This window comes from Gambusia affinis, linkage group LG07 (genome assembly GCF_019740435.1).
Source record: "Gambusia affinis linkage group LG07, SWU_Gaff_1.0, whole genome shotgun sequence".
NCBI classification, from domain to species: domain Eukaryota; kingdom Metazoa; phylum Chordata; class Actinopteri; order Cyprinodontiformes; family Poeciliidae; genus Gambusia; species Gambusia affinis.
The window spans coordinates 6,196,598-6,223,444 of NC_057874.1; the positions used below are offsets into that span (position 1 = coordinate 6,196,598).

General features: G+C 41.6%; 1 protein-coding gene across 3 annotated transcripts in view; it reads right to left on the minus strand.

Moving 5' to 3' along the window:
- The window catches only part of LOC122834324 (cadherin-4-like), a 301,525-nt gene that overhangs the window by 166,320 nt on the left and 108,358 nt on the right, over positions 1-26,847 (minus strand). For all 3 annotated transcript variants that reach the window (XM_044122665.1, XM_044122664.1, XM_044122666.1), the window contains one exon: positions 15,728-15,751. In XM_044122665.1, the coding sequence (XP_043978600.1) occupies positions 15,728-15,751 (24 nt within the window). The remainder of the gene's footprint in view (positions 1-15,727; positions 15,752-26,847) is intronic.

The following is a 26,847-nucleotide window of genomic DNA, read 5'->3' on the forward strand; positions in this document are numbered from 1 at the left end:
AAAAACTCCTCCAATAAGACGGAGCGGTTCAGCTAATCTAGGGCTGGGTCAGCCCTCGCGGTTATGGGTTTTTGGATCTGCTGTCAGGAGACGCGGCTAAAACGAGCCGTAGCTCATCCCAAAGTGGAGCTCGATACAAGCAAATCCTTATTCAGCAAAAAGGGCAGGCAGGTGTTAAGTTTTGGACTGTGTGTTTCTTTCATCATTTTAGAAGATTTCACGGCTGATGCACTGAAAATAGAGCTTGGTAGAACAGGGAGGACCAGTAGGATCCACCTGTCGAGGTTCAGAGATCGCCAACAGCAAGCAGGTTAACAATCGGCGAAGTTTTGATGTAAAGTCTACCAGCGTTTTAGAGAGATCCTGGTTTTGTTCCTTTCAACAAGGTTTCCAAATGCTTTGGAAACAGTAATGGCCCACACCATAACAGATCCTCCACCGTGCTTCAGGCAGACTGTATTAAAGTCGGCCTAGTTCACTAACAGTGAAGGTTCTTCTCAACGTCTTTATTTGTTACATGAATTTTTTACCGTATGCGTTTGACGCGAAAGCTGTGGAGTTTGAAAATCTTTACTGTTGGTAAAAGTGGTGTGACAATTTAACCTGGAAAAGTGATAAACTCATTCTATTGGTTCTTTTTATTTGTCATATGTATTCTAATGTAATATTCTACACAATCAAGATTATTTATCTTATTTAATTAAATATTATATTACTGCAAAAAAAAAAAAAAAAGAATAAATAAATAAAAAAATTGAAATATCCAGACTGGAATCAATGGTCCATGTTGGAGCATTTCTGACTTTGGCAACAAAACATGGTTTCTTCTGAATTTCAGCTTGATAATTAGTCAGACATGTTCTCAACTCCTTTCCTTGAGCTTCCTCTGAAAGTGTTTGAATCCCGCCAGGGGCATTTTGAGAATAAAAAAAAAAAAACAACCAAAAAAACAAAGAAGCTAAATTGCAGAAAATTTTTTTTACAGTTAAAATATGGAAAAGAACTCAGTGATGATTTCAGCTCCTACGACTTTAACCAAGGTCTCGGGCTTTAATTGGATTGTTAGGGCTTTGGGGTTTGTTCACAGTCAAACCTGGTGATACGCACACATTTCTGCCCAGAGTTAGTCTTCCTTCTGAGCAGCAAAACACCCAAAATAATTTAAACTAATAGGCTGCGCAGGGTAGTCATAATAAATTAACATGTTAGAGAAATTCAACTTTTATAAAACATAAACTGCATCTCCAGGCTGACACATTTGATAGTTTCCAGTAGTTTCATACAAAATAACGTTTAGACCAGATTTAGTTCAGGTGTCTGTGGAATTTATTGAATTTAAGGAGGTTTTTTTTTGTGATATTTAACGATCCAGAAGTCAAACAATTTGACCTATATCCACCACTTCTATGCAACAAAAAAAGTGCAAGAGCATTTAACTGAGCAATAATGTTGGACTTGCAGAAAAAAAACGCAACCAAGTAATCGTCACGGTCAACAGATTGTAAAAGGACCCAAGTGCAGAGACGGGCGGAGTTTGTCAGAGTCCTGCATTAACAAACATTCAGCAGGTTGGTTCATTTATCAATCAAATGCAGTCAGACTGCAGCGGTCATACAGCGGTTTCCGATCCCAAAGCGCCCCCCGAAAAGGTCAACACTAAGAAAGCTAACATTGGAGGAAAAAAAAGCCCAATAAACACCAATAGTTTTTTTGTGGAGCACTAACTGGAACATCTGCAGATCAGTTTTACTGGATGTGTCGTCAGAGCCGGGAGAGGTGGGACTGCGTTGCGATTGGCTTCAGCGACAGACGTCTTTCATGATTTCATAATTACAATTTTCAGCCATTTTTAACATTCACAATTGCCGCAGCTGGCCTCTGCTAGAGCAGAATTGTGACGCGTATCTCACATCAGCGTCATAAGCGTCAGATAAAATGCGATACAATCATTCACACTGCAGACGCTTTGAAAACAATCAAAGATGTATCCAAATTAGATTTTTTTTAGGGGTGTAAGAACAAATTTTTGATGTAGTGAAAAAGTTGAATATAGGTTTTCAATAGAGCAAAAACATGGATTTGGGTGGCATTTTCCTGCTGTCTGAACAGAGAGAGTGAATGGGCAGAGAAACAACGTCAATGCGAGAATCCAGTGATAAACAATGAAACTAGAGAGTTATATTTTCCAAGGAAGAATGACATTGGGTGCAGGTGGGGAGATCAGGTGACTGCAGGCAGCTTGGGAAGGGAGACAAACTGGCAGCCTGAGAAAAGGTGAACAAAAACACAGAAGCTGAACTTAAGCTACAAAACACGGAGAAAAACACGGCTGATCTAAGAGAACCAAATCCCACTGTTCAAAGAACCGAACACAAGAATAAACTAAAATATAGTTTGCCTTTCAACAATAATGAACACTGAGGAACGAAAAAAAAGAAGAAACAAGGAAACACAAACACCAACGGCAACGGAAATACAACCTGAAGAGCATGGCTCCAAAGACGAGATAAAACTGCGTCAGGTATCCATCGTCAAATTATACAGCGAAAAAAAATGCAGCTCTGCGAAAGCGGAATCAAACGTAATTGTTTTCAGCGTTTAAACCATCATCGGGCCGCTCTGCTCTGCTGGGCTCAGGCTGGGAAAGTGAACCGGCCGCTTCTGTGGAAGACGAGGAGGAAAATTGCAACAGCTAAGTGATTTTGACAGTAACACGCTGAGAAAGGTAAAGGAAATTAAGAGTTTGTCACAGGTTACAGAGAATACCTCCTGAGCCCTCACTGAGCAAACTACTGAAAGAAGTTCATCGTTTCTCACGTTTCACTCCCTCGCCATGAAAAGTGATGATGCTTTCCATTGTTGGGCGCAGGAGGCCAGGGATCCAGGCTGGTGGTGGTGCAATGGTGTGGGGGATCTTTTCCTGGCACACTTTGGGCCCAGTAGTACCAATTGAGCTTCGTGTCAACGCCACAGCCTACCTGAGTATGGTTGTTGACCGTGTCCATTCCTTTATGACCACAGTGTACACATCTTCTGATGGCTACTTCCAGCAGGAAAACGCGCCACGTCATAAAGCGTGAGTCGTCCGATAGTGGTTTCTTGAACAATGAGTTCACTGAACTCCACAGTCGCCAGATCTCAATCCAATAGAGAACCTTTGGGATGTGTTGGAACGGGAGATTCGCATCATGGATGTGCAGCCGACCAATCTGCAGCAACCGTGTGATGCCATCATGTCAATGTGGACCAGACTCTCTGAGGAATGTTTCCAGCACCTTGGTGAAGGATTAAGGCCAGAGGGAGTTCAACTCGGTACCAGCAAGGTGTACCCAATAAAGTGGCCGGTGAGAGCGTACGTCCTGTCATCTTGGTCTCATCTAAACATAAAAGCTCTCCCCAGAAGTACTTTGGTCAGATAGTTGAACACCATCGAGACAGTGACCTGTTTTGGACCCATCAGGCTCACTTCACGCTTCTGGATTGGCTCCGAATTCAAACCCAGTGAACTTTCTCTAAGTGGCCTGAAAAATCGGATCACTCCTTCAGTAATACAAACATTTTAAACGGGTTCTACCAATTCTGCTACGAAAATGGTCAAATATCCAACGAAAAATATGTATGTATATATGTATGTACAAATCTAAACGTAGAATTTTGACAGATTCAAAAATCTAAAGTAAATTGACATTTTTTTTGTACAGGATTCTTCTTTTTTTTTTGTACGTTTAAGTTGTTTGTAACACTAGTTTTCAAACCCCACCCTGAACACAAAGGCTCTAAATAACATAAATGCCCCGAATTAATATGACACTCATGCCCTGCTTGACTGCATGCAAATCAGAACCTCTAAATAACTCGCTTAGAGCCAGAAAGTCTCCGCATGTGCAAGTTAACTAAACAAGTGGAACGTGCTTAACTTTAGCAATTTCACCGCTTAATTTTTCAGCTTTTAATGGCATCTACTTTCAAATGCAGATGAGCAATAATTACATAGCGCTGTTATGTCACTAATGGAAAAGGCTCCGAGAGATGGGATGTGCTCCACATGCCAAATTTGCCGTGAACCCCCACAAAACGAGAGGGGAAAAAAAAAAAGAAGAAAAAAAGACTAAATCCAGTGCAGCCGAGCAGAATGGAGTCAGAAAGAGTTTCGATGACATTAATGTGTCAAGTTAGGGTCGATTAAATCCATCTGGTTACATGGAGGGAAGTGCTGTTGGAATAAATGTCATAAAAAAAGAGAGGAAAGCAGCAGGTTCTGTCAGCTAGAATGCTGATATGGACCTCATGAAAGCAGCTCGAGTGGTAATCTCAATCAGCAGGCTTACTTGTGCAATTATGCACACACACACAAATTCAACACATCCCAAAAGTTGTAAATTAATCTCTCCCTCTATGAAGAACACAGAGATATCTGTGATTGACAGCCAAACCGTTGCTGCTGAAAGCCTCATTTGAATGAGAAAAGCACCAAATGAAAAGTGTTAAAAGCCAGAGCGAAGACATCTCCAAGGTATCCTTACATGAAAGAAAACTGAAGGATTCTGTATGCATTTTAGAAGCGAAGTGTCTGGAGTGAAATGTGCAGAAAACTGCCCTGCTTTTTTTTTTTTTTTTTTTCCTTGCCCCCCTCCCATCCACCCCCGCCTTCTTCTTCTTGGAAAAGAGTAACGCTCTCCGTGCAAAACCCAGACGCCAATCACCAGCGAGTCTTTTTGAGGTCCGGACCTCTTGAGGGATATCAGTACCGCGGCGCGTTATGATTCTAACCCGAATCTTCGGGATTGACACACTTCCAAAGATGCACTTGAGCCGCCATGCAGCTCTGCCAGAGAAGGAGGAAGGGAGAGAAAAAGATTAATATTATTTTTACTTACAAACAAAAAGAGGAGCAGAACCAAGATCCAGCAGGAATGTCTGTTTTTTTATTTTTATTTTTTTTTATTCAGATCCCAAGCGTGAGACTTTCAGGCTGAACGCAGAACAATGGCACCGTTTCATCTTTTTGAGCTTTGTCCGTCATGAAACATGATTCATCTGGCAATGTTGGTAGTTGTCTTTTGGTGTACCTGGGAGTTCTGCTAATTTTCTACGTTCTGCAGAATATGCATGCACAGATTGCTACTTTGGCATTGTTCGCTTATTTCTAGGATTTGTTAAATTAACAATTAGCTCAGCATTTCAAGGCTGTTTTGAGCTGCGTTAACGTATTTGGGAAATTCATAAAGCCGAATTCCCCACCTGTTATGAATTTAATAAGAAGTGCTTAAATTTGACAAAGGGATGATTTCTTTTTAACAACACTGCTAGCTTAACGATGACAAACTGAAAATGATATTGTGAAACGGGAAAGGTAGGGAAGCTTAATAGTTTCGACAGGGAATCATGTGGTCAACTTCATGAAGCTACAGCAAACATGGACAGACATGTTAACAATTAAAGCACATTCATTCAAAAGAAGATGGACACAGAGTTGCTTTTAGTCCCGAAAATTGTCAAGATTTGAGTCTCAGACCACATGCCTAAGAGTCCCCATCTCTCTCCTGCCCTGATTTTTTTGTAATGTTTTCAAGAAAGTTGAAATCATTTCCCTTCATGTCATCAACCATCCACAGATTGTCCATCTCTCATGACAACATAAAAAATTATGCAGGTAAGTGGGCGACTGGGATCAAGGACGATCCACGTTGTTCTGTGTGTAAGCTCTTCGTCTGCTTTGCTACCTCCGTGGCAAAAACACCAGTCGTTTTTGTTAACTTTGCGTTTATTCATTTAAAATTCAGCAGGCTTTCAAGAATACAAAAGACCTGGGGTCGTCTGAGGTGTTGAGAGCCGGCGCGTTGAGCAAATTATTAATGATGGCTGGGGGTAGAATGCCAGGGCGAAGCTCTGGGTCCACACGCTGACGAACAGCTCTGCCGAATCAGGGTGTGTGAAGTCAGACCCGCCGGCCGCTTCGGGTTCTGAGAAGGATTTTGTGCAGCCTGCGACCGACATGCACAGATGTCTTAAAATTCTTTAGGGGCACGTTTTCAATGACTTCAGCAGTTCTAAGCGGAAGCAGACACGTTAAGATTTTTCTTATAGTGGGAAATTTAGGCACCAACATAAAGTTTATATATATATTTTATCAGCCGGTTTTATGCTCCCATTTTACTTCCATAGTAAAAGAGACCAGAAACATCCAGTGACTTAAAACGACGACTTGGGAACACCCAGTCATTGAGTTTGGCTAAATAAATTAGTTTTTCTCCTAAGAGGCAAAAATGAATCCGTTCAGAAAATTTGCCACATAAATGCAATTTTTGGGGATTTATTGGACATTAATTGGACAGGAGACAGGGGACAGGGGAGGAGAACGCAAATGACCCCAGACTGGAAGATCATGAATGGATTTTTTATTTTTTCAATAAGAGAAAAAGGGGAAGTCAATTTTATGTTTTTGATCTACATTGACTCTGTTGAAATCAAAATACTCTGTTTAACCTGTATAACCTATTACTATTTTGAGATTTTCAATTGAACAATATTCAAAAGACCTGCAGATTTATTCGCCATACCTTGTTTAGACTGCCTGGGTATCCAAGGAAACCCAACAAGATCCCATCGGATGTGAAACCTTTCATTCCTCCGTGAAACGTTTGACTCTGTAATCCCATTTTTGCGGCGTTTTAAACCCTGTTTTGCAGTAACGTCTCTCTCGCTCCAGAACTGGCTAAAAATAACCAATAACGGCAGGTCGACCCTCGACTGGAAAGGCAGAGATCGGCCAGGAGAGTTCTGGTGGGAGCATCCCTCAGAAAAAGTTGAAGAGAATCGATTTCTTCAAAACCCCGCAGACATCCTCATCTATATTCTCCAAACTCCAGCCCTGGCTGGTTCAGAAGGTTTTCCTGTCTGCTCTCATCTGCATCACAAAAAAGAAGCCCTTTGTCTTGCAGAAGAAAAAAAATATATAGATCAAACTTTATCTTTCTCAAACATGTAATCCTGTGGGAAAAGCCAGACTGGTAGCCATTAGGCAGTGTCCTCTGCGCCTCGGCTTCCTCAGCCTTTGTAGCGAAAAGGCCAGAGCAAAGCTCGTCTCCATTCAGCGGGGAGAGCTGGTCGAAGCCGCGAGATCAAGCAGCTTCCAGCAGCGCTTTTAATTTTTTTCTTCTTCTTCCATTTTCCACAGTAATACTTGATGGTGCTTGAAGTCTTAGCACGGGCAGAAAAAAAAAGAAGGAGAAATGAACCAGATTTCATGTCCTTTCTCGTTTTCAGCAGGTCCCACGGCATTTTTTTTAAAATTTACTTTTTAATTTTTGGAAGATTCCCGAACAGCGCGGCCCAAAACCGAACAGAGGAAAAGAGGCGCCATTTTTTTTTTTTATGCTTGTTTGTTTTCCTCCCTCTCTGTTGCACAAATCACCCACCAACACAGGCGCTGTGCGACTTTACTTTGAGAGCTCTCGCTTGCTGTCTTCATCAAGTCGAGATGTGCCGCAGAAAAACAGTTTTAATTGGTACTGAGGGGGAAGTGAGGCGGAAGAGGCTGCACGCCTCACCACAGCTCAGAGAGGATACGTGGAGAAGATCAGGAATTCTTCCTGCAAAGGCATTCTATGCTAACAGTATCAATACATGTGTCTTTTTACTAAACATTTTCCAGCTAATAAAAAAATATAAAAAAAATAAATGGTTTATCCGCTCTATCCTAAGAAAATAAATAAATAAAAAAACGTTGTCCAGCACTCCTTCCTTACCTACATAAAGGGAAAGGTGACAAAAATGCATCTTCTAAAATGACCGACATTAGCATCACTGATAATGAACCAAAAATCGACGATATCAGCCACTTCAGTCTGCAGATAAAGGATTTGGAACAGTAAGTCAGGCAGTGTGCATCCAAAGACCTTCGCCGACACATTTAAAGAAAGCTGGACCGCCTGGCTGACTCCTCTCTCAGTGCTGCCGGGCCTCGTCTCTGTTTTTGTTGTCTTAAGACGGAATTTGGGAGGAAATTAACTCCTGTTGCTGCTTTGGCTTCGACGGCATTTCACAAGTCATTAGCTGCTTCTTTCAGCTCTAGCAGTTCCTCACACCCAGAGAAAGAAGCAGGAAGGGAGAGCGGAGGATGAGAGACGGCAGGACTGCAGAAGACGTCACATCTGGTCCACATGTGGAGTCGTCAGCCTTGGCACAGGAGAAAGAATCCCAATGATGTTTATTTTATTTTTATTTTTTGAAAATCTGTTCACCAGGGTGTTGATCGGATCGTGTCGCTGTCAACTGAACGGGACAACCCAGCACCTTCACAGACAGGCAATTCGAAGGCAGGTCTTAGAGTAAATAGAAAGTCAACGACGACATCATCATCATCATCATCATCATCATCATCATCATCATCGTCATCTAATGCACACTTTGAAAAGCCAAAGAGGTGGTTGTGTTTTATTGTTATTTTAACTATGATGAATCCATTTTAATCCCTTCTCTTTTATGATGCAGGGAATTTTGAATGGTTGGAGATTCATCGACCAATTCCATACGTTTCACAATGACTGATTTTGACTTGTGATCAGCAGAAATGTGGATTTTTTATTATTTTTTTTCCTTCTTTATATCTTGAACTTAAAGGGGCGATGTTGTATAAAATCAACTTTTTTTGGTTCAGCTTTACATCATGTTACAGTGTTATATTTTCTCGTCAAAAACATAACTGGAGTGTTGCCTTGATTCTTTCGTGCATGTTTATGAAATCCTTTAATCTCTGTGGCAACCGTTCAGTTGTGCAAACCGCCTGGATGGACCTAGCACCGCCTTCGAGGCGCAGCTCCTCCTCGGAACTCCATTTTCCGAGATTCCAAGCTTCTCACGCGGGTCTCCTCCACTCAGCTCCTGCAGACTAGCCAGCGTCTTTTAGCAAACATCTGGTGGAACTGAGCATCAGCTGAGATCATTATTGGAGCTACTTCTCAGTGCAAAGCTGGTAAAACAAGTTGTCAAAGGGTTAGTAGAGGAGCCATGTTATGATGACTTCCTGAAGGCCGAATTTTAGAAAGAGCAGGAGCTTTTAAAGAGACAGAGGCCTAATTTAAAGACACATTTCTTTGCAATTGCTATAACCTGGCACTACGTGATTTTTAGGTATTCAAGAAGTTGCTCTCTAATTGGAAATCTCGTGAAAAGAAAATAAACGATATCATTTTTAGACAAAACAACACAAAAATCACTTGACCAGAGAAACTCTTCATAACATTCTCAAAAATCTCGAACTCTATTGTCTTGAATATCTGGTTATTTTATGAGCTTTTTGCTGCAAGACAAGAACAACAAAATTCACCCAGCTTGTCTACTTTGTCACTAAAATGCGGCCACTCATTCATCATGACTTGAAATGAATTGTTACGAGAAAGCCGGTAAATCTGTTTTGTTGTAGCAACACCCTTTTCAGCATCAGCAGCTGAAAAGGACTGTGAAGGACAGAAGTCGCAGCATCTGCGTGCCGCTTCTATGTGCGACGGGTTCCCCTTACGGCTTCAGGAGACATTCTGTCGCTTCTAACTTCTGGATTATTTGGGCGTGCTGTGGTGGCGTAGGGTGTTAGCACGTCCCACGTTTGGAGGCATTAGTCCTCGACGCGGACGTCGCGGGTTCGACTCCCGGTCCCGACGACCATAGCCGCATGTCTTCCCCCCTCTCCTCACCCGCTTACCTGTCTGCGTACTGTCGCAAAAATACGAGCCACTAGAGCCGCAAAAACTCTTCGGAGAAAAAACCAAAAAAACTTCTGGATTATTAAGTTCATTGCACTTCCCAATATGGTTTCACATCCAGAGCACATCATCTCTTTGAGGTGTATGAAATGATACCAGGATGATGTGAAATCGGGGCTTTGCCTAAAGAGAGCAGTGGAAATGTTTTGATGGTAAGTGCTAATGTGATATCATGTTTAAGAGAAAAAAATAAAAAATGAGCTACTGCTGCTTACTACTACCTGCACTACAAAAACACTAAATCTTACCAAGTATCTTAGTCTAGTTTCTCGGGTAAATATCTTAGTACAATCGAAGTAAGACAATTGTACTTACTACTACTAACAAGTAGCTTTTCAGCAAGATATAGGAGCTTGTTTTAAGTCATTAGAACTGGAACTTTTTCATCAACATTAAGGAATTATTAGCTTAAAACAAGCCCCTATATCTTGCTGAAAAGTTTCTTATAAGTTAGTTTTGTCTTAGTTCTAGAAACTAGACCAACAATATTTGGTAAGATTTTGTATGTTTGCAGGGTTATGTTCTCCTTCCATAGATCCTACACTTGGTCCAGTCTCTCTCCTAGATGGAGCTTCTGCTTGAGCTTTTGCTGTGACTAACCCTATGTGTCCTCTTTCATCTCTTTAGCTGCATTTCTCACCTGCATGAAGCCCCTAACAGAGCTGCTATTGACATTGCCGTCTTACTTTCCTATAACATACAAAGTAATCCTAGCTCAGCGAGTCGGAGGGATTTCTGCATCGTCAGTCACTCAGTGCCAGCAGCTGTCTCCCCGTCACGACATCCTCATCCAGGAGACGTCAAAGAGTCGATTCGATCTGCTGGGGTTCCTTAGACGACACACTGTTAGACCAATTTATATAATAATAAACTGAACTTGGCTGCATTGTTTGATAATTAGGATGAAATGAAACATATGTACGGCTGCGTTCGCACAGAAGGTCTTGATGTTCATTTTCTGATTTCTTTTTTGTTGTTGTTGTTGCTTGATTATTAATGCTACTAATTAATTCCAACCACAGTCCAGACGGTTGGACCTGCATGCGCAGAAGGACACCGACGTCACACAACGCCGCACGTTTTCTAGAAGTAATGCTGGGAGAGAAAGCACTTATGGCTACATGTTTCAGAGTTCATTCGCCAAGAAGAGCTGACAGTATCGGCGCAAGATCGAAACAAAACACAAAGGGAGCTAGAAAAAGGAAAGCACAGCTGATTGCTGTGGCCTGCGGCGGAGCACCGACTGCATCTTCTGTATGGAAGTCTGTTTCGATGCGTAGCCAGAGCCAAGAGCGGTGGGACCGTGATGTGATGTGACGCACTGACTTCTCCCATAAGTTCGTTATCGTAATCTGCAGCGGCTGTTTGCGTCCCGATCCGCCGCGTCCGGCTTTTTCCGGTGCAGAATTAGGACGCATGTTGCATGTCAGAGACAAAGAAGTCAGATAAAATGCAACGCAATCGTCCACACTGCAGACGCAGACGACCTAGTACCTTTTATAAAGTGGCACGTACTGGATTTTTTTTTAGCCGTTCACATACAGATCAAATATGGACAAAAACAACAAAAACAACAACAAAAAAAAAGCTGACTTGCCTGCTGTGTGAACGTAGCCTAACTCACTTGAAATCTGATGGCGGTTTGTTTTGCAAATTGGCAAACTGAATTGGACTGAATTACTAAAACTGATGTACAGAAAGGTAAAGCTGAGACATTTACTTAAAGCCACATATGTCCATACATCATTGAAATGCGTGGCAGATACACATTTGTATGTTGGAGGAATAAATTCTGCTGGCATAATCACCACCGGAAGCACACAGAAAGAAAGAGACACACCTTCAGCTCAGCCCCACATAGATCGTCACAAACTCTTGAAACTGTGTGCGTCCACCAGCAACAGCCTCGCTAATTAGGCTGATTTAAAAAAAACCAAGATGCTGACCGGTGATGATGTCTCCGACATGAATCCTAATGACGTCCACAACTGAGCTGAGCTTAAAATCAGTGTACAGTGAGGCAGCTCCAATGTTCAGCATGTTCCAGTCGAGGGCTGTTGTTTTTTTCTGTCGGGTTGTTAGGGGTCGAACAATTTGCAAAGCTGACAGAGGAAGCCATGATCAATCTGGAGATTATAGATAACGACATTAAAACCAGCCAAGAACAGCATTTTCCTCTTATCGCGAGTACACCTTGCCCTCCTGCCTCAGGTACAGCCAATTAAGGCGGGAGAGGGGAGAGGACGCGCCAGCAGCCACTTCAGGTTGAGGACGCCCATCAGCCGAGTCCAAACAAGCCCTGGCCCTGCCGAGGGCGTGCAGAGAGCCCGGTAAGAGCGGGAAGAGACAGAGAAGGAGTCAAAGCACGTCAGATTCTCACGGCAGGTACGGCGTTGTAACGTATGGTCCCGAAAAAAAAACAACAAACACACGCATGTAGGAAAAACTGGAATTCGAAAGACATGAATGACGTGCACTCTGCTGGACGACGGGCGATTTCCTGGATGACTTACTGCTGACTGAGCTACGGAGAGCGAGCAAGGACAAACCGACCTTGCCCTGGCTTCACTCCCTCTCATGGCTTTTTTAATTCCTTAAAACTTTATGTTGTCTTTCTCTACCTTTTATTACGAAAAACGGCTCACATTATGGGACGGCGCCACGGTACAGCAAGGCGGAACAAACCGAGAGAGGTCGGGCCGAGGTCATTTTACCAGAGACCAGGTCGAATCACCGACTGACATAAGAAATCTCTCAGGTTAATATGAATTCAAATCGTTTATTTATGGTTTTGTCTTCATATGGAGCAAACAGTCGTTTAGTGGCATTTTTTAATTTTTTGAGAGTAATCCATCATTCGGAAACCTCTTATAAATGGTTGCACATCATTTTAAACTTAACCGAAGCACATTTACCCAATTATAAATAAAACATACATTTATGAAAAGAAAAAAAAACAAAAACAAACCAAGATTAACATTAAAACTTCTATTTGACTTAAATAGGAGTTTTAGTCATATAGACTTAAACTCCTATTTAAGTTTAGAAGGAGGGGCTTTCACTTTGAAGAACCGCAATTCAGTAATGATGCAATAATCCAGATACTTACATAATATCGGTGAAACCGGATTAAAACTTTTAATCGCGTTTGTGATTAAATTTTAATAATTGAAGGCAATTTAATGGACAAAACAAGCAACTTCTTTCATTCAAAAATAATTTTCTTCTGCTTCTTTATTGCATAAATAGACATATGAGCTCAACAACAAAGACATTTTTTTGCTTTTAATCTGTTATTTAGGTTATTCAACCATCAGATTGGTGCAAAGCTGTCATGTGTTTCAGGGACTCCTGATCGCTCACGTCAGCAGCATTGTGTTTTGATATTGTATTTAAGACTTGAATAAAGTTTTTGCACAACTTGAACACAACAATAGTCCTTTTTCATTGTCCCATCAGATCAATGGATTTTAAAGCAAAAATTAACCCACAGTGGGTCGAGAGAAGCAGCTTTGTCATCTTTCACCGTTTTCCGGTGCCACCTGCCGCCAGATTTACAGGCGTACCAGAAACACGCAAACAACACAAAGGTTCTGTCCAGAATAAGTTTAAGAATAACAAACAAACAAAAAGCAAGATTAACTGCATTACAATTTTAAACATGCTAAAAATCTATGTACCCAAATGATCCAAATCAACACGTAAAAGTGCCAGCCCTTGTATATACATATAAATTTATTTTCATCCCTGCTTAATATTGACTCATTCAAGTGTTGAAAGCACATCATGTGCAGCAATTTGCATACTTCTGACCAATATTTATTTTGTTAGAAAGCTCTTTTCAGATGGTCTCCTGTAATATTCAAATTATTTGAGAAAGTGAATTTAATGTTTTCATGTGTTGTCCTCCAAAATCATCGAACCTATCAGAAAAAAAAAAAGACTGTCAAATATCACTATTTAATGAATTTATACGAGTTTAGCTTTTGGAATATTGTTATTAAGGTAAATTAGCTTTTTTGATGCAATTCTATTTTTTTGTTTTTGAAATAATCAGAAATGAATGTTAGACAATAGGAGGCTACAATGTGTAACCATAACCCTAGCTAATAAACCAAACGCACCATTTGGCAGAGTTTGAACAGAGCTGCCATCTGTAACTTACTGACTGACTTGCTTTCACCTCTGATTACAGGAGGTGATAACTTCAAATCCCAGACCAAGAGTCTCATTCAAGTCTGAAGCTTCAAATGAATGAGGAAGTGAGTGTGGCTCTGGCCTTCGCAAGTCTGAGACCAGAGTCACCGTCTCTGGTAGGAGCAACAATGAGTCCAAAATCAACACCACAAATTAAAGCAAATGTTGATATTTTTGTGGCTTCTTGCTGCCTTTCTTCTCACTGAGTCCTGGCTGCATATGAAAAAAAACAAAAAACACCCAAACAACAGGAACACAGAACACTGTTGCTAGCTCAGCAATGAAATATTGATCACACAGCTTCCCTGTGCAGTGTATCATCACCTCCTCCACTAGCAAGCAAAGTATATCCCAGCTGCACGCGCACACACACACACACACACACACACACACACACACACACACGTAAAGCCCCCCTCTAGGGCCTAATCTAAACTGCACCTTTATGCTCCTGTTCCCCTGCTGACTCTTTGATGTTCCCCAGACCAGACTCCCAACGTCTGGATATCTGTCTACCACTCCCGACTGATGCTGGCGGATCGAGGCCTGTTGCAATAAGCAGTAAATTAATTCCATCTCATGATGAACTAAAACGAACTCTATCATTTCCATTTGGTAAGTGATTTTTTTTTTTTTTTTTTCGTTTTGTTTCTGTCTTTCAACCAAAATCAACACCACAATGTCTGGTGCACAATTTTGTAATTCCTTTTATTTGTCGTTTCTGTTGCTTCCTTTACTTACTTTGGATTTTCAAAATGTCTTCAGATGCTCAGGAGAATTTAAAGTTGATTGAAGAAGATTGAGAATTACTGCGTTATTGCATTTATTATGCCATCACCGATATTTATTACATGAAAATGGTCTCAAAACAACAATATTATTGATTATCGCAGTAACTTCTGTGGCAATTTATGGTCCAGCAAAATCGTTGGTTGTGACAGGCCCCGTCGAATCAGCGCGCCTCGGCGGCGCTCACCTCAAACTGCCAGCAGTCGAGGAGAGTTCAGCCAGATTCCCCGCTTTTGTCTGGACAATCTGGACAATGCGCCGCCGACGCGTACAAAAGGTGCATCGGCAGAAAACAAAGCACAGGGAGAGAACGAGCGCCCGGTCCGGAGAGCTGGACGACGCACAAACACGCCGGCAAATTGTAGAGAGAAACAAAAGGCAGAACAGCAGATGGACTTTCGCATTCGGGGGACAAAGAGTTTCAGGAAGCCAGCAGTGACTGCAGCACAGAGACCGCCATAGTAGGATGGGAGGGGGAGAGATCCATCTACCCTTTGTTTAGTCTAAACCGAGATGGGGTTCATTAAAGCTGCAAAGACTCAAAGAATAAAGGAAGAAAGAAAAGAAAACGATGCTCCCTCTCGGCTTGTTATTGAGTACTATTGGAGTCAAAAGGGGGTAAATTGACTAAGTGGGTCGACGCGAAGAACATGCAGAGAAAATATGCTGAACTGAAATTCTGATTGGCCACATGGGTGCGTGGATGCTGCTATCATAATTGCCTTCGCTTGATGCTTCTCCCCTCATTTTCAACATTTGCTGTGACATTCACTGTGATTGAGAGGGGGTGCGGGGGACAGCTTCCCAGTGATGCAAATGGTGTTTGTGGCTCGGATACACCCCCCACCCTGCCCCCTACCGAGACTAAGCATCTGAGAGCAGTTCCCTTCACATCAGTGCAAGCAGCAACTACGCCGGCGCGGGTGGAGTCCACGCACAGATGGCTTTGAATCACGTGAGTGAGCGGCGGTGCTACTTACCACGCTTGCTGGACAGGATGGTATCTGTTACAAAGAAAGAGGGAAGGGGGAGGAGACAAAAGAGAGAGAGAGTGATGATTAGAACATAACAGGTTTCAGGTAAAGTGGCTCTGCAATATTAAAGACACAGGTAAACAAGGGGAGCCAGCAGATCAATTCCTGAAGATTAATGGAAAGTCGGAAACAGTAGCAGGACAGGGATGTAAACGCAACATAAAAGTAGAGCCTCTACTGAGGAAACTCTGCTGTTACATCCATGCAGTCGCCCACATTTATCAAGGCAACATCATTTAAAAACAGGACTCAAGTCTGGTTTGTTTTTTCTTCTTTTCTTTTCTTTTTTTTTGCCTTATTTTTTTGTATCATCGCCTCCGGCAGCAAAATTCATCTTTATCTTCAAAAACCTGACGTGATGTCTCTGTTGTCTCTTAAGTTTTGCCAATAAAAAATAAATAAAATAAAAAAAAACACTTCAGAGTCGTGCGCTACCGTCTGCACACACAGTTGCAACAGGTTACAGTCTCTTGCAGTACCACTTGCAACCCTGGTGAACTTTTTCCACGTTTGGTTGTTTGGCAGCCGCAAACTTTTAAAGATATTTTATCTGAATGTTATCCGACAAACACAAAGTGGCGCAGAGTCGTTAATGGGAAGGAAAAATGAAACCTGGTTTTCAAAGTTTTGTTTTTTTTTTTACACAAAAATATAGCGTGTATTTGTGTTGACATGATTCTGTACTAATGAGCGTTTCCCTTGCATTAGAAGGAGCTCTTGTCAGATCAAAGTGAAAAGGAACTTTTTGAATTACGTGAAACAGTGTTTGGCTGTAGAAGACTAAAAGATCATATAGTATTTCCTTTTCACTTCTTTGTTCTGGGCTACATATGCTGTCTATGCTGTCCAGCCTTTTTTTTCCTGCTTTCTATTCTTGAAAAGAAATTAGAAATTACCAAAAAAAAAAAAAAAGTTTTAAAAATCTTGTTTTTATTTCATGGGAGTCGACCTGAACACAACTGAATACAGGCTGTAAAACATGCCTTTAAAACAACATGGTAGGTCATAGGCAGAGTGACATCACTCTGTACTATAGAAACCCAATGAATATCTGACTTTCCAAAACTGGAAGATTTAAGTTTTTGACCTTCAAAGACAAAAATGAAAGTACTTCTGTAGGAAATGTGTAACTTTTTCACGGCGCAGTGACGGGTGACTCAACATCACCAAGAAAATACGTGCGTGACGTTTGAAAGCGTGAAGAATTTTGGTAGCTGAATAGGAGAATCAGAATGTGTTCACCACATGAAATATTGCATGAGAAAAGTTTTGCAGACAAAGTATAGAGAGCTGTTTAATGCCTCCTTCCTTAAGAAGACGCCCCTTTTAATTAGAAAGTTTGAAACAATGTAAAACTTGAAAGGTCGCTATTGAATATCAAGTATATAAAGCAATTTAGAGGAGGTTTTGTTGGAAATGTCTGCTAAATTATTCACGTTTTTAATCCAGGCATGCTCCCACGATCTGAATATTGTTAACCAATATCTCTGCAACATTCTTTTGTCGTTTTTTTTTATTCTTTCAGCAAAGCACATCAAAGTTAGCTCTGATATGCAGGGAGGCCGGGGATTTATACTTTTTCATCTCAGCAGTTTACTATACCAACAACTCAACAACTGCTTTTTGCTTACCCCATGCAAAGTTTTTGACATCTTTAGAGACAAAAAAGAAAAAAAAAACGTAGCAATTTTTAAACAGTCGTTTTGCTTTCAGACACTCGGCCGTCTATTCCCCTTTCCCGTGTTTAAAGACACCCCGGTCCATCACAACAGAACTTAGCTTCGCACATGTTCAATTATTCATCTCCCTCTGTCAAGAATTCAGCCGTCCTAGCACTTGCCAGCACCCCCAACACATTGGCAGGCAGGCTCATATTTGGCATATGGTGCAGAGCGGGGCTGCTCATCCCTCCCTCCTTCCCCTGAACTCCTAGTACGTACAAGGAAAACGCCGGCGGAAGCCAGCGAGCGCGTGTACGGCCATCAGTACACTTAAAAACTACGCTCACCCCCTCGCTGAGTCGCTGGGCATCTGCCCACAACCCCTTCGCAACAGGTTTCAAGGTATTCAGCAGATACAAAAACACGGACAAACAGCCAAAGGCTGCAGCTCTGGAGAAAATACAGAACATTTCAGATTGGAAGGAGGTCAGCTGGGCTGGATCTGTACAAAAATCCACATCTCTACTCTTGTGCTGAATGATGCCACACGTGTGTCTCGGCAACTTGTTTGTAAATTTGGGATTGTATTTATAAAAATGAGGCAAGGCAAGTGTATTTCAGCAACGAGGCAAGTAAACATGCTTTACATTATGAAACCATAAAACAATCTAAAAATATTACATTTCAGTGGTATAATTAAAGATAACTTACATACAAAACGTAATGATTTTTCAGTAAATAGTAGGAATATAACAATCAAAGGCGACTCTAAACAAATGGGGATTTTAGCCTCCAGTTAAAGGAACTCAGGGTTTCATCAGCTTTCTTTAAGTTTGTTCCAGATTAGAGGAGTGTTAAAACCGAATGCTGCTTCTCCGTGTTTGGATCCGACTCTGGGGAAGCAGAGCAGACTTTAACCAGAAGATTCAATGATTTATAAATGAACAGAAGTATTTTAAAGTATGTTCTCTAAGCTAGAGGGAGCCAGTGTAAGAACTTTAGAACAGGGGTGATGTGCCCTATTTTCCTAGAATGAGTGAGAACACAAGCAGCAGCGTTTTGGATCAGATGCGTCAGCCTAGTTGACATTTTAGACAGACTGGCGAAGGTGCTGTTGCAGTAATCAATTTGCCTACAGATGCATGAATGAGTTTATGAAGATCTTAGTTCTAAAAGAACATTAGTTCTTTAATCTTAGAAATGTTCTTGAGGTGATAGAAGGCCGACTTTGTAATCATCTTTATGCGTCTCTGAATGCTCAGGGTCGAGTCCATCACTGCACTCATGCTGTGGGCCTGATCGGTACCTAGTTGTAATAACTGAAGTTGTGTGTTGACTTTGGTCCAAACATAATAATAACTTCAGTTTAGTTTTAATTCAGCCGAATGAAGGTGTAGCAGATCCACGCATTGAATTGTTCTAAGCATCTGTTCAGTGCTTGGATGGGTTCGGACATTGTAATGTAGAGCTGTGTATCACCTGCATAATTATAACTTGGGTCATTTGTCATAATGTGAGCTAATGTGAGAATGTAAACATTAAAATAGGAGGGGCCCCGAGATGGAACTGTGGGGTTCTCCACATGTGATGTGTTTAAACTTCAACATAAAATCACTGATTGACATGAAGACGTCCCTGTTGTGTAGGTAAGACTCGAACCAGTCAAGTACTGTACCGTGGTCACACGGTCTGTTGACTATGCTACATTATGCTTGCTTCAGTCCTACCTTCCCTGCTTTGATATTTCCACATTATTATCTCGTTTGAATTCCCTCTAAAACCATTACTGTTGGCGTAGCAACGGGTACATGGAGGGATCTGAACTTGATCTGCAAAAGAAAACAAGTGTTTACGTCAAGCTGTACTTAAGAGTTACCGAAAATCAGAAAAAGCAAAGGTTGCAAGGTGTTGTTCTCAAAATATTATCTTGGAAACACCTGCATTGGACCCTCAACCCCTGAGTTCATAGTTTAAGATTTCATTTGTTTGATTTTCAGCTCTTTCAGCTCCAACTGGCGACTGGCTGACCAGAATCTCAAACAACCTTCTGTGGTGCACAGAGAACTCAACATTAGCTGCCTTCTGAATGGGGAAGAAGTTCGTGAAGCTGCTGAAAAGGAAACCATTTTATAGAACATCTTGATGTGGAGACTTTCTTTCAGGAAGCAGGAGACTCCCAGCAAACAGGACAGCTGAACATATTTACAGTAAAGTTCAATTCTTTCGAGCGTTCGGCTTTTGTCTATCATCAAACATACAACTTTTTTTCTTTCTTATTTTTGGAAGCTTCAGAGTAAAGGCAAGAGTCTGCATTCAACAGAAAGTGCACCAAGAAACTGAAGTTTTACAACTAATTAAGTACATTTTATTTATTCAACACCTTCCACAGATAAAAACTGCAAAGCACTTCACAAAGAGAGGACATATTAATATTGAAAGGAGGCTAAATGAAAACATGACAAGGAGATGTGAAGAAAACACACGTTTGTCTTCAGCTGCTTTCAGGACAACAGAAACATGCAAGCAATCCCTTTGAGTTTTATGGCCAGTCATTGGGACTGCAGGCAGATTGTGGTTTGAAGTCCTGAGGGTTCAACTTGGAGTGTTTGGCTTTAACTATTAAATAATATATGAAGGAGTTTGACCAATTAGGGCCCTGAAAGTTCAAGTCTAATTAAATCTTAAACTGCAAGTGCAAAATTGTTGAAAGAGGAGTGGAGTAAACTCTTGTGTTTGATCTTCTGGTTAAAAGTCTTTCTGCCAGAGATTTTTGAATCAACTGAAAGTGATCGGGTTTGGTTGAAGCAAATGAAATATTTCTTTAATTTTAGGGGCATATTCAGCCAAGCTTGGTTTGGTGCCTTTCAAGAGAAACTGGTTGAAAAGAGCAGCTAAATTCTTTACATTTGGCTTGATTTTCAAGTTCAAAAGTCCGACATGTTGCCTGATCAGACGAACTATGCTCTTTGGAAAAAGAAAATGATCAGAGCTCAAAAGAAGTTCTGGGTCTATTTTTAAAATATGTGATTTCACATGAATTCAGATGGTTTGAAAGACTGAAATTTCTGAAGGAGCAGTGAAGCTTAATGTCATTTGCATAAAAGGGATGAGATAATATAAAACTGAAGTGTCTAAAATTTAAGCTTCTACTTGTAAGGTAAGCTGATTCAGTCTAAAAGCTGCAGAGCTTCGTTAGCTAATGGTTTGTGAGAGAGGACTCAAAATCATCAGGCCACTGGGATGTCACTGGACTCTTAAAGCAAAGGGGTTTTTGTCAAATGCATTTCACAAAAACCAGTTTGGCAGAAAATTTTTTATTTTGTTCTTATGATTTAGTTTTGTGAGACAGACTGGCGACCTGTCCAGGGTGTGACGCCGCCTCTCGCTCAAAACGTTTGCTGGAGATAGGCACCAGCATCCCTCCCTCCCGACCGACCCCACTAGGGACAAGGGTGCACAGAAAATGGATGGATGGATGGATGGATGATTTAGTTTTGAAAAAAAAAAAATCAAAATCAGTGTAAGCCAAAATACAGACCAGTTGTTAAGCTTGAGTGACTGACTTGTTTAAAGAAAGGTCTGTTTTAGTGGTAGAGCTTTATAATGCATGCCGCTATGATAATACTGTAGAACATTACAATTATGATATAAGCTATAATAAAACTGTAATTTCCTAATTTTCATTATCCCCCCCACCCCCGTCATAAGAACGTCTCCACCACTCTTTTCATCCTGGAGCTTGAGGCAGTAAAAATCCACCCAGCTGGCCAAACATATTGCATTATTAGCATTTACAGTGCTAATGCGCATCAGTCGAAATGTACCAGCCTAGCATATTACACCATTTGTTTAGAATATTGCATATATTAATATCGCCATGACGACTGCAGCCCAAAACATTGTGCAGCTGTTGCTTTCTGCGGGCTTTGCAGAATGTCGCGGTTGCGGTGAGCTGTAGCAACATGTAGTTTTTCCATCATCTCATGTTGTAATCAAATGGTCGCCCTGAAGGCAGAAATGAGAGAATAGAGTTTTTATCATATCCAGCTAAATTAATACACAGAACATTTCGGCATGGTGTATTTATTTCATCCCAAGCGGTTGGATTCTTGCCCTAAGCACACCGAGACCGTGGATCAGTAACCTGCCAGACAAAACTTTAGCATTACAGAAGCAAAGTAAATGTGTGGCCAGTCAGATTGAAAATGAAACTTATATATGTTGCATTTGCCCTCCAGTAAATTCATTCAAATTCCTAACCAATGCTCTGCGTCCTTGTCCAGATCAGATTCATCCAGTTTCCTCTCAAATTAGTCTCACAAATTCAACGTATTTTTTATTTTTATTTTTTAAAAAAGGAAACCAATGCAGTGAAAGGCATTAGTCAAAGCAAGCGATGACGCAGACGCCCACATTTTACAACCTTATCCAAATGGTCACAATTAGTCATACTGTTTATTAGGGATTTGTAGAAAAAAATAAAAATAAAGTTTTTAAAATGAAGGAAACTAATAATTTTTTTGCATTTTGCACCCTTTTGGAAATATGCCCCGAAAAAAGCCAATCTTTTCTACACGTAGCAGCTGGTAGGTACACTTGTTCAAAGGTTAACAGAGAATCAGCCGTTTACACGCCACCAACCCGATGAGTTTAGCTGTTTGTACGTGTTGAAGCCGAGGATCAGAATATGCAAGGAAAGTGACTTAAGACACTTCACATATGGCGCGGTTGTTGTTGCTATGCTGACTGCTCTGAGTATTTCAGAGACTGTTGATCTCGTAGGATTTTCCTATGCAACCATCTCTATACTTCTATAGAGCTACAGTTGTGTAGATGACAAAGCCTTGTTAATGCCACAGGTCAGACAGAAATGAGCAGCCTGGTTTGAGATGATGAAAGGGGAATCAGTAGCTCAAATGTCTCATTATAAACAAGGAATGTGAACTAGCATCTCTGAAGGCACGTCGTAACTCATCTCACGCTTAAAGCAGATGGACCAGAGCAGCAGCGAAACACACCAGTTGCCCTCCATTCAGCTAGGAACAGGAATCTGAGGTTTGGAAAATGGTGAAATTAGTCTCAATTTCACCTGCAATACTAAAAATAAGGAGTAAGTTTTGCGAAAGCACGGCTCTATCCTGCCTAATATCAGCGGCCTGGCGTCTTGAAACACTTTGGGCCTCTTAGAACCAAATGAGAACTGTCTAAACCCCTACAGCTTGACTGACCGTGTCCTTTCCTTTATTACCACGGTGTATTTCACAAAATTCAAGGTTCACTGTACCCAAACTGGCCTCCACAGTCACAAGATCTCAATACAGTAGGGCGTCTTTGTGAATCTGGTGGAGCAGGAGAAATGTACAGCAACTGCTATAATATCAATATATAATGGCTTCCCATGTCTTCTTGAATCTATGTCAAAAATAATAAGGGCAGTTCAGAAAGCAAAAGACTACCAGACAAAGGTTGTTTCTTCGGTTAATAAATATTAGAAATGACAAGTTTGTGTAGATTCTCAATTGTCGAAGACATGACAGTTCAAAGTACTTACAAAAGGAGTGACTGAACTTCTCTTGTTTCTAGAGAAACGTTCCCTCTCTAATCCAGTGGTGTCCAAAGTCGGCCCTCGACGGCCAGCATCCTGCATGTTTCAGTTCTCTCCCTGGTGGTAGTAACAACCTTTTCAGCAAGTCAATGTTCTTCTTAGGCCTCTAAAGAGCCACCATTTGATTCAGGTGTGTTAAACCAGAGAGAGAACTAAAACACACAGGATGCCGGTCCTGGAGGGCCCACTTTGGGGACCCCTGGTCTAATCTGAAAGGGTTATATACTAGAGATATCACACCAAAAAGGCCAGTGAAGGTCACTAAAGGGGTCGTCATGATCACATAGTGAAGCTATGGTCCATTTATTCAATGACTGGGTCTTTGTCACTTTGTGGTCTGAAAACATAGTTACACGTGTTTAAAAGAAGTCAGAAATGCTTATGAGAGACTAACCACTCACCGAAGCATTCGCATACACGCTAGCTGCCACCTGCAGACGTGAACGAGCGTGGATTGATGTGAGAACGTCTCTTTGCATGCAGCTGTGTCCTTGTGCTAAATCTTCTAGTTGCCCCCGTGATGACTAATAACCGGAGAGCAATTTCAGCTAATAAATAATACATTTAAGAGTCTAATCAAATTGAGCAAATGAGTATGTCTGGAAAACTATTTATCAAAGAACGAACGTGTATTTACAAATACAACACTGGCACAAACAATCAATTATTCATAAAGTGAATACTGGGTAAGTGGGCTTCTTCCCGGGTGAAATGCTACCATAATTGGAGTGGGACTACTGGAGTGAGGGCTTGTGTGTGTTTGCGTGCGTGTGTAGGTGTATGTGTGTTGTCTTCGCCAACACTTCTCCCCATGCACCCAAGTTCCCCCAAACACGACAAGAGCAGGCAGCGACGGCTCATTACTGCCTAATGAGTTGTCTGATTAGTGCTGAATATAAAAGCCTTATTGTCAAGCGGTGTATGTTTATTCTGATTAATTATTACACTGAAGTGACTGAATGGAAGGCGCGGCGACGTACGGCAACGGCGCGTTGCAGTGGAGGAGCTCTTGCGGAAGGAGTAATTGCGTACATTCGCGTTCACGTGTCGCCCCTGTTTGAAGAGAGTGTGTTTGGAGACCAACTGGTAATTGTGCTGCAGTCGGTGCTTGGACAAGGCAAAGTCAACCTTTCGGGCTCCTACCTGCGGACGCTGATGCCCGCTAATGACCAACAGCTTCTCACCAGACAGGTGGGCAGAGAGGGCTCATCTTTGCCGGGGCTCGTCTGCAATTCTTCCTCGGCGTTTGGACCAAGAGATAATGAGGAAAGCGGCGCTAGTAAACCAACGTTGGATTTCGCGGAAGGTCTGCGCCTCAGAGGGTTTGAAAGAGGACAGCATCATGAAGAATTAGCAAGACGTCAGACAAGTTGAGAACGACATCATGGAGATGTTTAGTGCAGGGCTATTTGTAGGTTGGAAAAAAGTAGCAGAGTTTTGAGTCTCTCACAGAGGACTGATTAATCCATCGACTATAAATGAAAAGAGCATGGAATGAATATGGTACAGATGAGACCAGCAGCATTTTGTTTTTAATTAAAGGACTGGTGGAGTACATGTTATACTGATAACACATTATGTGATTTGTTTTGTACTTGAAAGATGTTGTAGATATCTACAGCATTTTTTTTTTTACATAATTGTAAAAACTGTCCGTATGTCGTGTGAGTATAACATGAAACAGGTAATCTGTGGAGGAAAAGAAAAGTTATCGCCATCTACACAAATACACCACCGCAGGTCGGAAACATCCAATCAGAGCCGCGCAGAGGGTCAATAAAGCTCATGTACGTGCTACCTAACATTACCAGTTTGCCACAGCAGTGCTAGTGGCTGAGAAACAACTCACTATCCATTACAGGAAAACTGTATATCCACTATGACCGTGCTTACTTAGTGGGCTCCGCTGTGTGGAAGGAGCTGTAGCCCAGCAGAGCGCTTTGGAGAGAGCATCTGGACACGCTACACATACAACGGTAAGCTGTTCCTCAGCCTTTAGAAAAGCTGCACCAAAATGGCAACCTTGAGCAGTGCGTACATGAGCATGATTCACATTGCATAGACCTTCACTCCTTGCCCTGACAGATTGCATTGCATTTCTGTTGATGGCAGTAGAACCACAAGTAGGGTAGATTGGACCTTGATTTTTTTCTTTCTTATAAATGTCCTGTCCCATGTTATGATATCCATACAAAGACACACTTAACAGATGTGTTGTAAAAAAAACAAAACAACATATTTTTGAAGTTACTTACTGCAATTTAAAGCCACAATGTTTTCAAGGACTTCCTGCACACAGCACTGAATTTAATCAAGTATCAGGCTGGGACTCGGTATTGGAAAATGCCTATTAATAAACAGATAGCAGGGGAATTTCTATTGTCTCAAACTGTAGGAAGAAATACCTATAACTAAAATTGCTGTGAGAGCTCTGGTTGATTGTGCTGCATGGAGTTTGCGTGTTCTCGCTCTATGTGTGTGTGTGTGTGTGTGTGTGTTCTCTCTGGTTACTCCAGTTTCCTCCCACAGTTCAACATGACAGAGAGATTAATTGGCCTCTCTAAATTCTCCTTAGATACGAATGTCTGCATGCATTGTCATTTGTCCTGGTTGTCTCTGCATTGCCCTGTAGTTGGCTGGCGATGTGTTCAGGGTCTGCCAGCTGCTGCAGACAGGCACCAGCACTCCATGTGAGGATGGGCTGGTATATACAATGGATGGAAGGATGGAGGAAACTCTTGCAAGAAACCAAAGCAAATTCCAAAATTACAGTGTAATTTAGACCGTGTGTTTTATTCCCGAAAGTTACAGAATGAGCCAGCAGTATGACTCAAGAGGTTCATAGGACTAACAACATCATGATCTGCTTCAAACAATTATGGTATTTTATGAACTACATGCTGAAATACTGGGGAACAGACAACAATACACAAGCTCATATCCCACAGTCGGCTCTAAATTTCCGTTTAACCGAACTAATAGTTGAACAATGAGTGGAGAGTTAAGCGCTTTAAGAAAACGCCGTGCGGAAAATAAAAACTCCTCAACTCCCCCCACCCCCATTGGCTTCTAGCTCAGATTCAAACCGGCCCGTTGTGAAACAACAAAAGCCACCAGCGGACGCTGCTGCCAAACACAATTAATTACAGGAAAATTATTTCTCACCGCCGCAACTGAAAATATGACAAACACCTCGAGTCACGAAGTGGAAGCTCGTTGTTTGGAGCTGTTTGTAGGTGTGGAGCAGCGGCAACACAAACACAGTTACTCTGAAATAAGTCTTGACTCCCCTTTGGCCACATGTTGAGAGCGTATTCCAGAGCAACATAATAAGAGATTATTTGTGGACCTCTTGTGTTTGTGATTTAATGAGGAAAATGCTTTCAGAGCTTTGTCGACCGCATTCATTCCTCCCTCGCGATGTTTGGCGTGGCGGCAATGTGTGAGCATATTCGGCTGCGGCAGGCGGGCCGATTTATGACGGGAACCGGTTGCGCGGGGAGACGAAGAACCTTTTCTTTATATTCCTCTCTTGACTGCTGTGATGTCGACGGGACTTGCCGTGGAAGCGGCGTTTCACAGTCGAAATGGACACGCTGCAAAGACACAAAATCTGACCAAGTATTTTCGGTTGAGTTTCTAGTACAGATATCTTAGTACACATGAAATAAGACAACTAGTTTTCAGCGAGAAATATGAGCTTGTTTTAAGTCAGTAATTCCTTAATGCTGATGAAAAAGCACTAGTTCCATTGGCAGGTTACTTCATGGGTAAAATGTCTTGTTAGACGTGAATATAAT